The following is a 12073-nucleotide window of genomic DNA, read 5'->3' as shown; positions in this document are numbered from 1 at the left end:
AGAGATCTGTCTGCCTCTGTCTCCTGAGTTCTGGGATTAAAGGTGTGTGCCACCACTGCTTGGCCTCTATGGCTGTGACTAACTTTGCATTCTGATCTTCAGGCAATCTTTATTAAATCATAAACAATAAATCACCACAGAAGTGTGTGTGTGTGTGTGTGTGTGTGTGTGTGTGTGTGTGTGTGTGTGTGTCTAGACAGTTCCTGAAATTGTTTTCATGTCTAAGTCCATATACTGGGATCAAGTGAACATCTTGCCTCAGCCTACCAAACAGTTGAAAAAAAAAATAGCTGGTAAGTAGGATCCTCCCTGGTTTTCTAGGAAACCAGGTTTCCCTAGGTTTTCAGAGAAAGTGAGTTAGTGAGTTTCTTTTCCCTTCCTTCCTCCCTCCCTCCCTTCCTCCCTCCCTCCCTCCCTCCCTTCCTTCCTTCTTTCCTTCCTTCCTTCCTTCCTTCCTTTTGAGACAGGGTTTTTCTGTGGCTTTGGAGGTTGTCTTGGAACAAGCTCTTGCAGACCAGGCTGGTCTCAAACTCACAAAGATCTTCCCGCCTCTGCTGGGATTAAAGGCATGCTCCACCACTGCCCAGCCGAAAGTGAGTTTCATAGCTAATCTTCCCATTCCCAGCTCCTTATAAACACAAGAATTCAAAATTGAAAACACTAAGGGACTAGAACATGGGAGTTGAAACAGCTCAGTTAACAGCTTACATTTTAAAAACAGTTTTTCTTGTGTTTGTAAATGACTACTTCAAACATGGATGCCAAGAAGGACAATTGAAACATTTATGTCAAATCCTTCCACTACATTTTGTGAGAAAAAAGAATTAGAGACAAGAAGAAAGATTTTTCTATATGTTTAATAAATTTCTCTGCAAAGTAATTTTTATTTCAAAGGGTACCTGATGTAAATGGTTGTTCATCCTTGATTCCTTTAATTTGATCAGGGACAGAATCTTTCATTTTTCTGTTAGGCTGGAAGAGATTTGGAACAAGAGGGTTAATACATATTGCATGTAATGTAATACATACTTAATAATCCAAGATAAAAGGTAAATGTAATTACCAGCCAATGAAGATATTTTTCTGGATTTTCTAAAATGCAAAGGAAGATATGCAATCAATTATACTTAAATACAACAAAACCAGCCATACATCTGTGCATTCTTAAGACAGAGCTAGATCCATATGCACTCCTTTGGGAAGGACTATTTTAGGTTTTGATCTCTTGCAAATTTGCAGAGAACACGATATATATTGTAAGGAAAAAGAAATAGGAATGTGCAGGTGATGTTTCACAAGTGAGATTATAGATTATGTTCACAGCCAAGAGGAGTGGGTACATAAACCGGTGTGGCAATGGTGACTTATTAAGAACAGTGATCTCTAATCAGAATAAATAGTGATCTTCAAACAAGAAATGCCAAAGATGATGGTGAGATATTATGGTATGTATATCTAATGCATCACATACAGATCATGAATCTGAGCATAGCATATATTCTTATATTTCTCCTGTAATTTAAAGGGCCAGAGATTTCTATCCTTCAGGGTAAGACAGATTTCATTTCAGATGGAAGAAAGGCTTCTGAATTGTTTCCTTTCTTCAGGTCCGTATTTACCACCAAGCCTGCACAAGCTCCTTGATCACCCATGAAAGACAATGTTAAACCACAAGTAAGAAATGACAATAATATTTTCACCACTGAAATAAAGTTCTCAAATTGAAAAATACAACCATTTCCCCCAAGCATATATGAATAAACTTTTATACTTTAAAATAAGTGCAATATTTAATAAAAGTAACATGAGTATCAAAATAATGTGAATAACTTAATAATGTCTTTTATATCTGAAATTGGTATGGTTTAAAACATCATGAAACCATCTAAAGAATATTTTAATTAATCAAATTTGTCCTTTGATAATTTCATACATGTACATAATGAGTTCTTAACAACATGCAATCTACCTCCTCTCAACTGTAGGAAATAACTCTTATGGCTGGACAATGCTGTTTATAACGGATTTTTTTTTATGAAGCAAATATCTTAATGAAAATAAGTTGTCTCTTAAAAGACCAGCCCAATACTTGAGCATTCAGATTAAATTTTGTAAATAATAAATATCAGTGAGTCTCTAGCTTTGAAGACTGATTATATGTGATAAGAAAAATAAGTGGCTGAGACATGCCCCAATCAATCAGCAGCACTCCTTCCTGATTCCAACATTCTCTGGAGTTGTTATCATACTGAATCCATCTCATATTAACTCAACTCCCTCATCAACCCTCCCCGCCAAAGCACTCAGACAACACAATTTCCCTGAAAACTTTTCCATGTCAAAACAGTTCTCTACATCTGTGAACTTGTTTCTGAACACAATACAAGGCTATTACAATCACCATTTCTTGTCTACTGAGCAGTAGATGTTAGAATAATTATAATATTGATCTACTATCTTATGAACACACATACATACATACATACATACATATATATATATATGTATGTATGTATGTATTCCCCCCCCCAACAGGAATGGAGTGGTATGTCATAGCTTATGTTACATGCCACATGTATTTGCTTCTTTCTCCCCACTTAGGCTCTGAATGCTAGGCTTTTTTTATTCTTCATTCCCACTTTTCATATTCTCAATTCCTCCCATTTCTCTGGTCTTAGAATCTTGAACAGGAAGTGATTATTAATTTAGGCCCCCCCACAAATGAACCTATTGCTAAAACCAGAGAAGACATATAATTTATTATCATCTCGTTTCACCATTTACTTTCTGTGCATTCAATAGGACACAGCCCTGGGTTATTAGCATACACCTGTAGTCATGTTTAAAAAAAACACTCTATTAGGTTCAATGACAGTTTTAACTACACAGTTCTTACCTACTGCTTGGCCATTTACTTGTAACATTCCATCAACACCAATGCGAATAAGTGGAAGACTCTCAGAGACACTCTGTAACAATTAACCCCAAGAATGAGTTGCATAAAGCACTTCCTGAACAGATAAATGCTGTCTCAAAAGGTATTTAACATAAAAATAAGACAAACATTTGATGAAAAAAGTTTTCTTTTCCTTTCTTTCTTTCTTTCTTTTTGTGGACAATATTAATGCTCTTTAGTCCAGCTGGCCTTTTATCTTCAATGACTCCTGACTGCCATCAACATATTTACATATGAAATTCTAGTGGGCCCACTGCTCGGGTTTTTTATTCGATTTTTAATTTATTTTACATGCTAATCACAGTTTCACTTCCCTCCTCTCCTCCTGTTCCTTCCCCCTACCTCCCTTCTACACTCTCATCCATTCCTCTGTCTCTGTTCAATTGGGGTAAAGCCTCCCATGGGAATCAACAAAGTAAGGCATATCAAGTTGAGGCAGGATCAAGTTCCTCCCTGCTGCATCAAGACTGAACAAGGCATCCCACCATAGGGAATAGGGTTCAAAAAGCCAGCTCATGCATCAGGGACAGGTCCTGGTCCCACTGCAAGGGGCCCCCCACAAAAGAGTAAGCTACACAACTGTCACCCAGATGCAGGGGGCCTAGGCTGGTCCCATGCTGGTTCTCTAGCTGTCTGTCCAGAGTCCATGAGCTTCCATAAGCTCAGGTCAGTTGTCAGAGAACATATTGTTAAAAATACACTTGCTACAGTACAGCCTGAAACACTAAAATCTTCCCACACAATTTATCTTCATGTTAAGTCTCTTGACATGATGCTTTGGAGTGTGTCATGGGAACAAACAGGATATTGTGAAAGTTCCTTCACTTAAGTAGATAAGAATTTTAAAGGTATTTGTATAGGAAAATTATTCACTAAACATACCAAATTAGTATAAAATGATTTATTTATATTTTATTAAAATAAACACATAGAAGTGTTAAATATATTAGTCAATTTTATCTCAATTGAAATATGATAATTAAAAATATCAAATCTTTCTTAAAAAGAATACTTGTGCATTTTCTCTTCTATACATTATAAGGAAAAAAAAAATGATTCTGATAATGCTACTGTACCTGGTAATTCCAGGTTATTTAAGGCATAATGATGAACAGACAGGATGCACTGTTCTGTCTAGAACATTCTCATTGAATGTAGAGTTTCCCAAGACTGACTTCTTATATTGAGAAAGATCTTCTCTGACTGTAGAATTTCTTTATTCCCATCCCATCCTAAATACAAAGCCCTTCAATAGCCTTTAACCCAAATAATCTATTTTCTACATAAAAACTTTTTAATGACTTTATTTATGTATTTACTTGTTATTTTTCTAGTGGTGGGACCAGTTACTCATAAATGCCAGTGACGCAGTCTACCAATGAGTCACACCACCAGCCTATGACTTGTAGATATTTGGTGTTGCCTTGATTTTCTGCTCAATTATTATAGCTTAATCCTTCCAGGGCATTTTCACTATCTACCTGCCAAGCATATAGTGGTCACACAATGACAGAAAATTCTTCAATTTCAAATTATTTATACATCATAAGAAATGACTCAAGCACCAATTTACTCTATTCCAATTGGATATCTTCTCTAATAGTTTACGGAAACTTATAATGCTCCAAATTTGAAGCCCAGATGTGCCTTTCATCTTTCCACATCTTGTCTTGACACTGCTCTCATTTTATTGAGTTAGACAGTATTACTATTTCTAAACTATAATTGAAGTCAACTTGCTTTATATTTTAAAATGAATTTAGCCATTTCAAACTGATGTAATTTTTTTCTATAATTGTTCCTCACATAAACCCAAAGCAAGATATTATACCATCTTTGTGAAATAATGAGGGTAATGACATTCCAATAGGATAATTTTATCTAAGAATACAGAGCTGCTAAAAGACAGAACTAAAGTCTAACATGTTTGACTTTAAACACTGTGCTGATACATCTATGTAGATGACAAACCATTGTTTACATCTAGGTCACTACAAATAACAGCTGCCACCTACATACTCAAGGAAGTCCACTTTTAAAACTGTTCACCAATTTATTCAGGCATACAAAACAAAATTAATTTATCATAATCATCATCATTAGCATTATTCTCCATTATTTTTATGATCCCTTGCTTTTTCTTCTCCCAAAACACTTCTCATATGCACATAACAAAGTACATCAACCACTCTAACAAGTTCCGAGCTGTAAAATCCTAAGGTTCTGTTGCTAAACCTCCATCCATTGGGGAGATGCAAACATCTACTCCTGGTATAGTTCCAATAAGAAACAATGGTGTAATTCCCCTAAAGTTCACTCTGGGGAACAATTGAGTTAATTAGGCTTAATTTCAAGCCTCAGGTGAGAGGTTATGGGCAGCCACACTGGAAGGTCTACACCCAGGAGGGATGATGGCTCCCCCATGGCTGAGCAGATAAACTTCCCTTCCCGAATCCGTCCCAGCTAATAGCCTCTAACCCCTCCTAGGGACCCTGAAGCAACATGCAATTAGGTCAGAATTGTATATAACTGATTGGAGGAGTGGCTGAATATACATGCAAGGGTTCCAAGACCCTCCCTACCCCCTCCTTCCAAGAAGGAATGATGGTATTTAACAGTGCCAGCTATGGTGTTCTTCTGGGAGCAGGTTCAGCAGAACTCCTGAAGACGATGGCAGTATTGCTTGGAGGATAGTCCTGTACAATAGGTCTACAATGTTTTCCTGAATATTAGGGCTTTCACATATGGATATGTTCAACAGAATCATTCAACCACAGTAGACCTGGTATAGGCCTTCAATTCTAACACACAATTCAGAGCCAAGCTGAGTCTCTCACATTCACAGCCTGGGCATTTGTTCTACGCTGCACAGCCTTTATTACATGATTCTCATGAAGTATCAGACTTGTTCTGACCAGGGTTTGTACTACCACATGATGTCTTGGTGAATGCCAAGTGAAAATGTGGGGGATAGTTTCTGGTAAGAATGGCAGAATTGAGGAAGTCAAAGCACCCCCTTCAGTGTTAACTTCTCTTGATATTCATTAAAAAGATGAAAAAAAGTAATAACAGCAATAGATAATACCTCAGAATCCCAAGATGATTCATCTTCATCCTTTTTTCCTATGGCTAATGTGCATGTCATATCTGTAAAAGATAGATCTAGACATATGAGATAGAACATGTGAATCTGAAACATGCATATAAATCTTAAACCATTACTTCAGTGAAATGGAAGCCATAAAAATAATTTCAGAGACTTGTGATAGTCATTAAAATAAGTGCTGACCGAAAGAAAACTATTAAATGGGAATAGGTGTTCTGATCTACACACATTAGTCCTTTTGTAATTGACCTATTTTTTTCCTTTACAGTTTTGATACTGCATTCTGCCGTGTCTCCCAGGATGTCCTGGGGCATATAATCTTCTGACTCAGTCTTTTAATTTCAGAGATTACACATGTTTGATCAGCCACATTTGATTATCTTTAAATTGCATTGAATCTTAGAAATTCTTCATAGATATTTATTGTTTCTTTGTTGAAGTGTGAGTTATGCTTTATGAAGCACTACCTTGCTCTTCTTTTCTAGTCCTTGGCTCTGTCACAACTTCCTATTAAAAGCAAAAGGAGAAAGGACATCATGAAACCTATTTATTCACTCACTAAAAAAATTTCTGTTGTTAAAGCCACAGCTACTTTCTGTTTTATCAAACCATAGGCATATCCCAATGAAGCTGAGACTAAAGGACAGATTTCTGCTCTCTATTCAAGCTGAAGTAGACTTATATTAAAAAATGAGAACAGAAATGAAATGATTATAAAGGTACGTGGAGGGAAAAATCAGTTCTACCTGCAAAGAGGAGGGAATGCTGCAAACAAAAGAAACGGTATATCAGAGTCACAGGAAGCACAGGGAGCTGTGGAGACCATTTTAGCCCCAGGCAGCATGAGCCCAAGTGGATGACGGCTGGGAAAGTTCCTCACTTAAAGTAAACCATGGTTACTGATATAGGATGGGCAGTTGACGGATAATCATGACCAAACCAGGAAAGACATTTTCTTTGAGAAAGGGTCTCACTGTGTAGTCCCTCTGGCTTGGAACTTGCTATGTAGATCAGGCTGGCCTCAAACTCCTCATAAGATCTGCCTGCCTCTGCCTCCTATATCCACAATAAGAAACTAGTTCTGTAAACTGAGCACTGGAGTCTGCTAGCATGAACAATGAATACAAGGTTCTGTATTAATGACTTATCAGAATCCCATCCAGTGGCCACTGCTTATAACCATTCAACCATAATAACAGTGCTCAGATTTTTATCTCACCTTTGTCCTCTGTGTGGAAGTTACACAGATGCGTGTGTGTGTGATATATATATGTTTTCAGTTACAACAAATCTTAGATGTAAGTAGAATCTGGGACATATTTAAGTTTTAAAACCAGTGTCTCATGCTTCAGGGGACAGTACCACATTCATGCTCATAAAGACAGTAAGTCCTGGTTAAACTCAGTGTGTCACAAACAAAAAGGAAAACAAAACAAAAAGAAATGTTAGTGGGAGGGGAACTTGTTGGTAGGCAGAGTTTGGCGGTGGTAGGAAAGGGATAAGAGGTGGGGCAAGTGTGACCAGAATGTGTAATATACATGTATGAAACTGTAAAAGAATAAATGAATAGTAATAAAAATATTAGACATGAAGTTATGACATACTGATTCTACAAGGTTATTAGGAAAAGCATTTCCATTTGGTCTAGGCTAACTTATAAAATGAAAAGAAACAGCATTAATGAGAAACAGGAATAGGAATTATTACAGACCTGATGCTGGCCATTTCCTCTGCCATCAAGCCTCCTTGTTTCTTCCACTGACATCGCCTCTCCAGCTGGCTCTGCTGACAAATGCACATGTGTAGTGAGAGTGTGCTACCTAGAACTGTTCCGTAAGGAAATGAGACATTATGAAATAGAAAACAATAAACAAAGACAGTTTCCATTTTCTCTTTGCAAGTGGAAATTTTTAATTTTATATTAATTCAAACTAAATATATTTAAAGAAAAATATTTCTAATTGTTCAAATGTTTCATAATCCTTTTGGAGACATACTGGGTAGCATTCAGTATAAAGAAGATTCTTGCATGGGTAAGATAGCAGATTAGAAATGGCCTCTGTGAACTGCAGCCAAGGGGAAGAGTTGGGATGACTAAGAATAGGCTTTCCAGTGGAATGTCTAATTGCAAGTATTGGGAATCACAAAGAGGGTAACAGAATGATGCATACTGAAAGCACGCAGGCTTCATGCTTGAATCTATGCACTTTGTCTTTAATTTACATTTGTTTGTTTGTTTGCTGTTTGTGTTGTCTTTATTGCTGTGAGATTGGATCTGCTGTGTACTCTAGGCCACTCTGGAGCTCATTGTTCTCTTACTTCATGCTTTTAATTTCTGATTCTACAAGAAGGCTCTTCCCTGTGCCTGTGGCTGTCTTAACTGCCTTCTAGCTTAGCAGACTTTCCTATATTTTTGCTGGCTTTTGATTGTTTTGATGCCCTCTCTTTGTACAAGGCAGAGTGTGATTACTGGGTGTGGCTATTAGTGTGTGGTTTCTGAAACAGTACCTTGTTCTTCTCTTCCTGCTCCTGGCTCTGCCAATCCTTCCTATTAAGGATGTAAGAAGAAAAAATACAACTGTGAAAACATTTATTTACTCATCTACTCACCCACTAAATGAATCATTAAGACAACAAATATCTGCTGTGTTTGTCAAGTCATGGCACAACCCTGGCACAAACTGGGAGTAGAAGGTAGATTATTTTCTCCATTCAAGCATAAGTAGAGTCATGTCTAATAATTGAGAACAGAAGTGAATCATCCATTATTACTACAGTTAAAATGGTTATAGTGAAGGACATAAAGAAGAGTCAGTTTGGGCTAGAGAAACACTTCAGCTATTAAGAGCACTGACTGTTCTTCTAGAGGACCCAGGCTCAATTCCCAGCACCCACATGACAGCCACAATTGTGTGCAACTTCAGTTCAGAGGGATCTGATATTACATGTTGGTGATATACCAATACACACATGAAATAAAATAAATATATCATTTAAATATTAAAAAAAGAAAGACAAGACCAGGAAATGCTACAAACACAGGGTGATATGTTGAAGCAGAGAAAGCAAAGTGAGGGGTGAAAGCCATTCTGGACTACAGCAGCATGAGCATAGGGATGAGTCATGAAAACAAGACAAATGGGCTGTGAAAGTGGTGTGCTGGAACTAGAATATGGTTACTGGGAATGAGATGGATATCTCAGATAGAGAATTGAAGCCATGCCATAAAAGACATTTTCATGCTATACTGTGAATTCTTGAATTTCTCTGACTGGGATCTACTCAACAAACAGCTAAGTTCCCAGAGAGTTCATCTCTGCAATTATGTAGACACACATAAAGGTAACATGTGGAGAAGGGGTAGACTATTTGGTTTTTTTTTTTTTTTTTGTCATCAGCATGAAAGCATACTCCATTAGTAAGGCATGGAAAGTGGTTATCCAGCATGAAATGAAGTTGCTTGTAAGAAGGCAGGTGATGTCAGGGAGAAGGGGAGTCTAGGGTTTCCCCTGCTTCAGTGTTTAAGTTCTACTCTGCTTGTGTGGGGTTGGGAAACAAAAAAGAGGATGCCTCAAAAAAGAGACTGGGAGGAGTCAGAGAGGGTCAATATCTCTACTTGTAAGTTCTTAAATTAAGGCAACCAGGTACTTAGAAGACAAACTAGAATAAACCTGTGATGTGTAGGAACTGAAGACCTTACTCAGGGAAAGCATTATGGATTTTAGGAAAAGAAATATTTGCCACATATAGTTAAATGATGTGGTAGTTTGAGTATGAACAGACCCCATAGGCTCATATATTTGAATGCTTGGTCATTAGGAAGTGGGTCTACTTGACAGAGATTAGGAGGTGTGGCCTTCTAGGAGTAGGTGTGGCCTTGCTGGAAGTATGCACGGGATGGACTTTGGGGTTTCAAATGCTCAAGCCAGGCCTCGTGGCTCTTCTTGCTGCCTGCCTGCAGATCTGGGCGAAGGAAGAACTCTCAGCTACCTCTCCAGCGACATGCCTGGTTACAGGCCACCGTGTACCCTACCATGATGACAATGAACTAAACCTCTGAAACTGTGAGCAAGCCCTGATTAAATGTTTTCCTTTATAAGAGTTGCCATGGTCATGGTGTCTCTTTAGAGCAATAGAACACTGTCTAAGACAGATGCTATAAATGAATGATAGAAACCAACTGAGAATGCTGAAATTTTGACACAGAAAAGAAAGGGTAAAATTAAGGAGTACTGATATCTGTTGCAGATGCCAGTGTGTAATCTGCATAAAGAGTCATATGTTAGCATACACAATATTCATTTATTTAGAACTTTATTCTAGTTTGTATTAGTAATTTAGCTAAACTACATTACTGTAAACCAAACATTCCATATGCTGTTGGAAGACTCCTTAGTTCATCAATGTTTCCAAAAGTTTCAGTTTTAAGTGAGGCTTGTACCAAGTACATATTGTCCCAAGCACTCCACATTCAGAGAAGAGAACACTTGGACTGAGAAGTCGCAGGCCTTACTGGACAGTAGTAACACAAGGGCTCATGGTATTTCAACTGGACATAAGGTTTAGTTTTTCCAGTGGCAAGGGTCAATCTAGGGCTTTGGACATGTAGGCAAGTACTCTGACACTGACTACATCTCCAAAAGCTAGCTATTGTGAAACAGGATCTTACTATGTAGCTCATGCTGACTTTGAACTGGTAATCCTACTGCTACAGCCTCCTGAACACTATGAGTACACACATGTGACACTTTACTTGGCCAAAGAGATTTTCATGTGATCATAGAATGAGGCACAGTCAAGTATCATAACATGAGAAAAGTATTAGCCCCCCTCCCATTATAAAACTCACATGATTTTTCAATTCCCCACATGAACAACATCACACCAAAAAAAAAAAAAAAAAAAATACTAGTTTCCTGTCACATGGTGTGGCAGCCAAACATTTCAAGTAGAACCTGGTATTTAAAGGCAAAGCTACCTTTATCCTAGTTGAACAAATCTGCTATGATCCAACAGGGTAAGGTGCATAGGCAGTCTTGTTTTATAAGAGGAGAAAGGAATGAGTAAAAATCTAAATCGACAGGATTCTTGACTTAAAAAAAAAAAAAGATTTATGTGTAAAGATTGAAAGACTATGACCATTGGGACTAGAAGTTTACTGAAAAGTAGGATGATGACAATGGCATCATCATTATATCACCTTCTAATAATACTAAAGCAAATATTGTTACAGGAATATTGAATGTCTTCATGGTTGCAGTTATTAAAAAGAAGGAAATTAATCTGTATATAACTTTGCATACTCAGCTCCACAATCTTTCCTTCCTTATGACTCCATAATAATGGGTAGGTCATTGTAGAAAACTACCCACAGTTGGAAAGGTTTTATCATAACTATTCTTGTCACTGTGAATTTTCTAAGCTCCCACACTTCAAAATGTTTATCATTCATTTTGTGTCTGCTAAAGCCAACATGGAATTAAATGTCTACTTATCATAAGATGATGAGCATATAGTAAATATTAAATTAATATATTTATACTGTGTTTAAATGAGTTAATACATAATATGTTTACTTAGATTAAATAGACCCTGAAGATGATCAGATTCACAATAAAAAATCACTTCTGTAAACAGGACACTAGAGTACAGTAACACAAATCTACAAACACAAGGTCTAGAGTCATATTCTATAACTCTATAACCAGTGGCTATTACACACAACCACTCTTAGCTCCAAGTATGTAATAACATGGTTCAAATTTCATCTCACCTTCATCATGTGAGCTAGCTACACAGACAGAACAAGAAATAGCCCCCATTGCCAGGCCTTGGCTAGAGGTGAGTCTGGGACCAATTCGGGTGGACTCTCCCCTACACCCTTCCCGGGAATTCCCTGGGTTGGCCCCGGATCCCCCTGCCCCTGTGTCCTGTCCCCATCGAGATTGCTCTTGGAGCTCTGATACACTCCACCCACCCCCACTGAGAGCCTACCCTCCCCCTACCCTGTG

The 12073-nt window shown here is 37.7% G+C and overlaps 1 protein-coding gene across 1 annotated transcript in view; it reads right to left on the bottom strand.

Annotated features, from left to right (window-relative positions):
• Positions 1–12073, bottom strand: part of LOC127227640 (ankyrin repeat domain-containing protein 26-like) — an 86865-nt gene that overhangs the window by 43941 nt on the left and 30851 nt on the right. Inside the window, exons 9-15 of the mRNA XM_051192002.1 lie at positions 8571–8610; positions 7774–7844; positions 6530–6569; positions 6042–6103; positions 2897–2969; positions 1064–1092; positions 900–972 (exon numbers count right to left, since the gene is read on the bottom strand). Coding sequence (XP_051047959.1) covers positions 900–972; positions 1064–1092; positions 2897–2969; positions 6042–6103; positions 6530–6569; positions 7774–7844; positions 8571–8610 — 388 coding nt within the window. The remainder of the gene's footprint in view (positions 1–899; positions 973–1063; positions 1093–2896; positions 2970–6041; positions 6104–6529; positions 6570–7773; positions 7845–8570; positions 8611–12073) is intronic.

Source organism: Phodopus roborovskii, unplaced genomic scaffold (assembly GCF_943737965.1).
Source record: "Phodopus roborovskii unplaced genomic scaffold, PHOROB, whole genome shotgun sequence".
Lineage (NCBI taxonomy): Eukaryota > Metazoa > Chordata > Mammalia > Rodentia > Cricetidae > Phodopus > Phodopus roborovskii.
The sequence above is the reverse complement of the archived record's forward strand: the minus strand, read 5'-3'. Positions and strand labels throughout refer to the sequence as shown.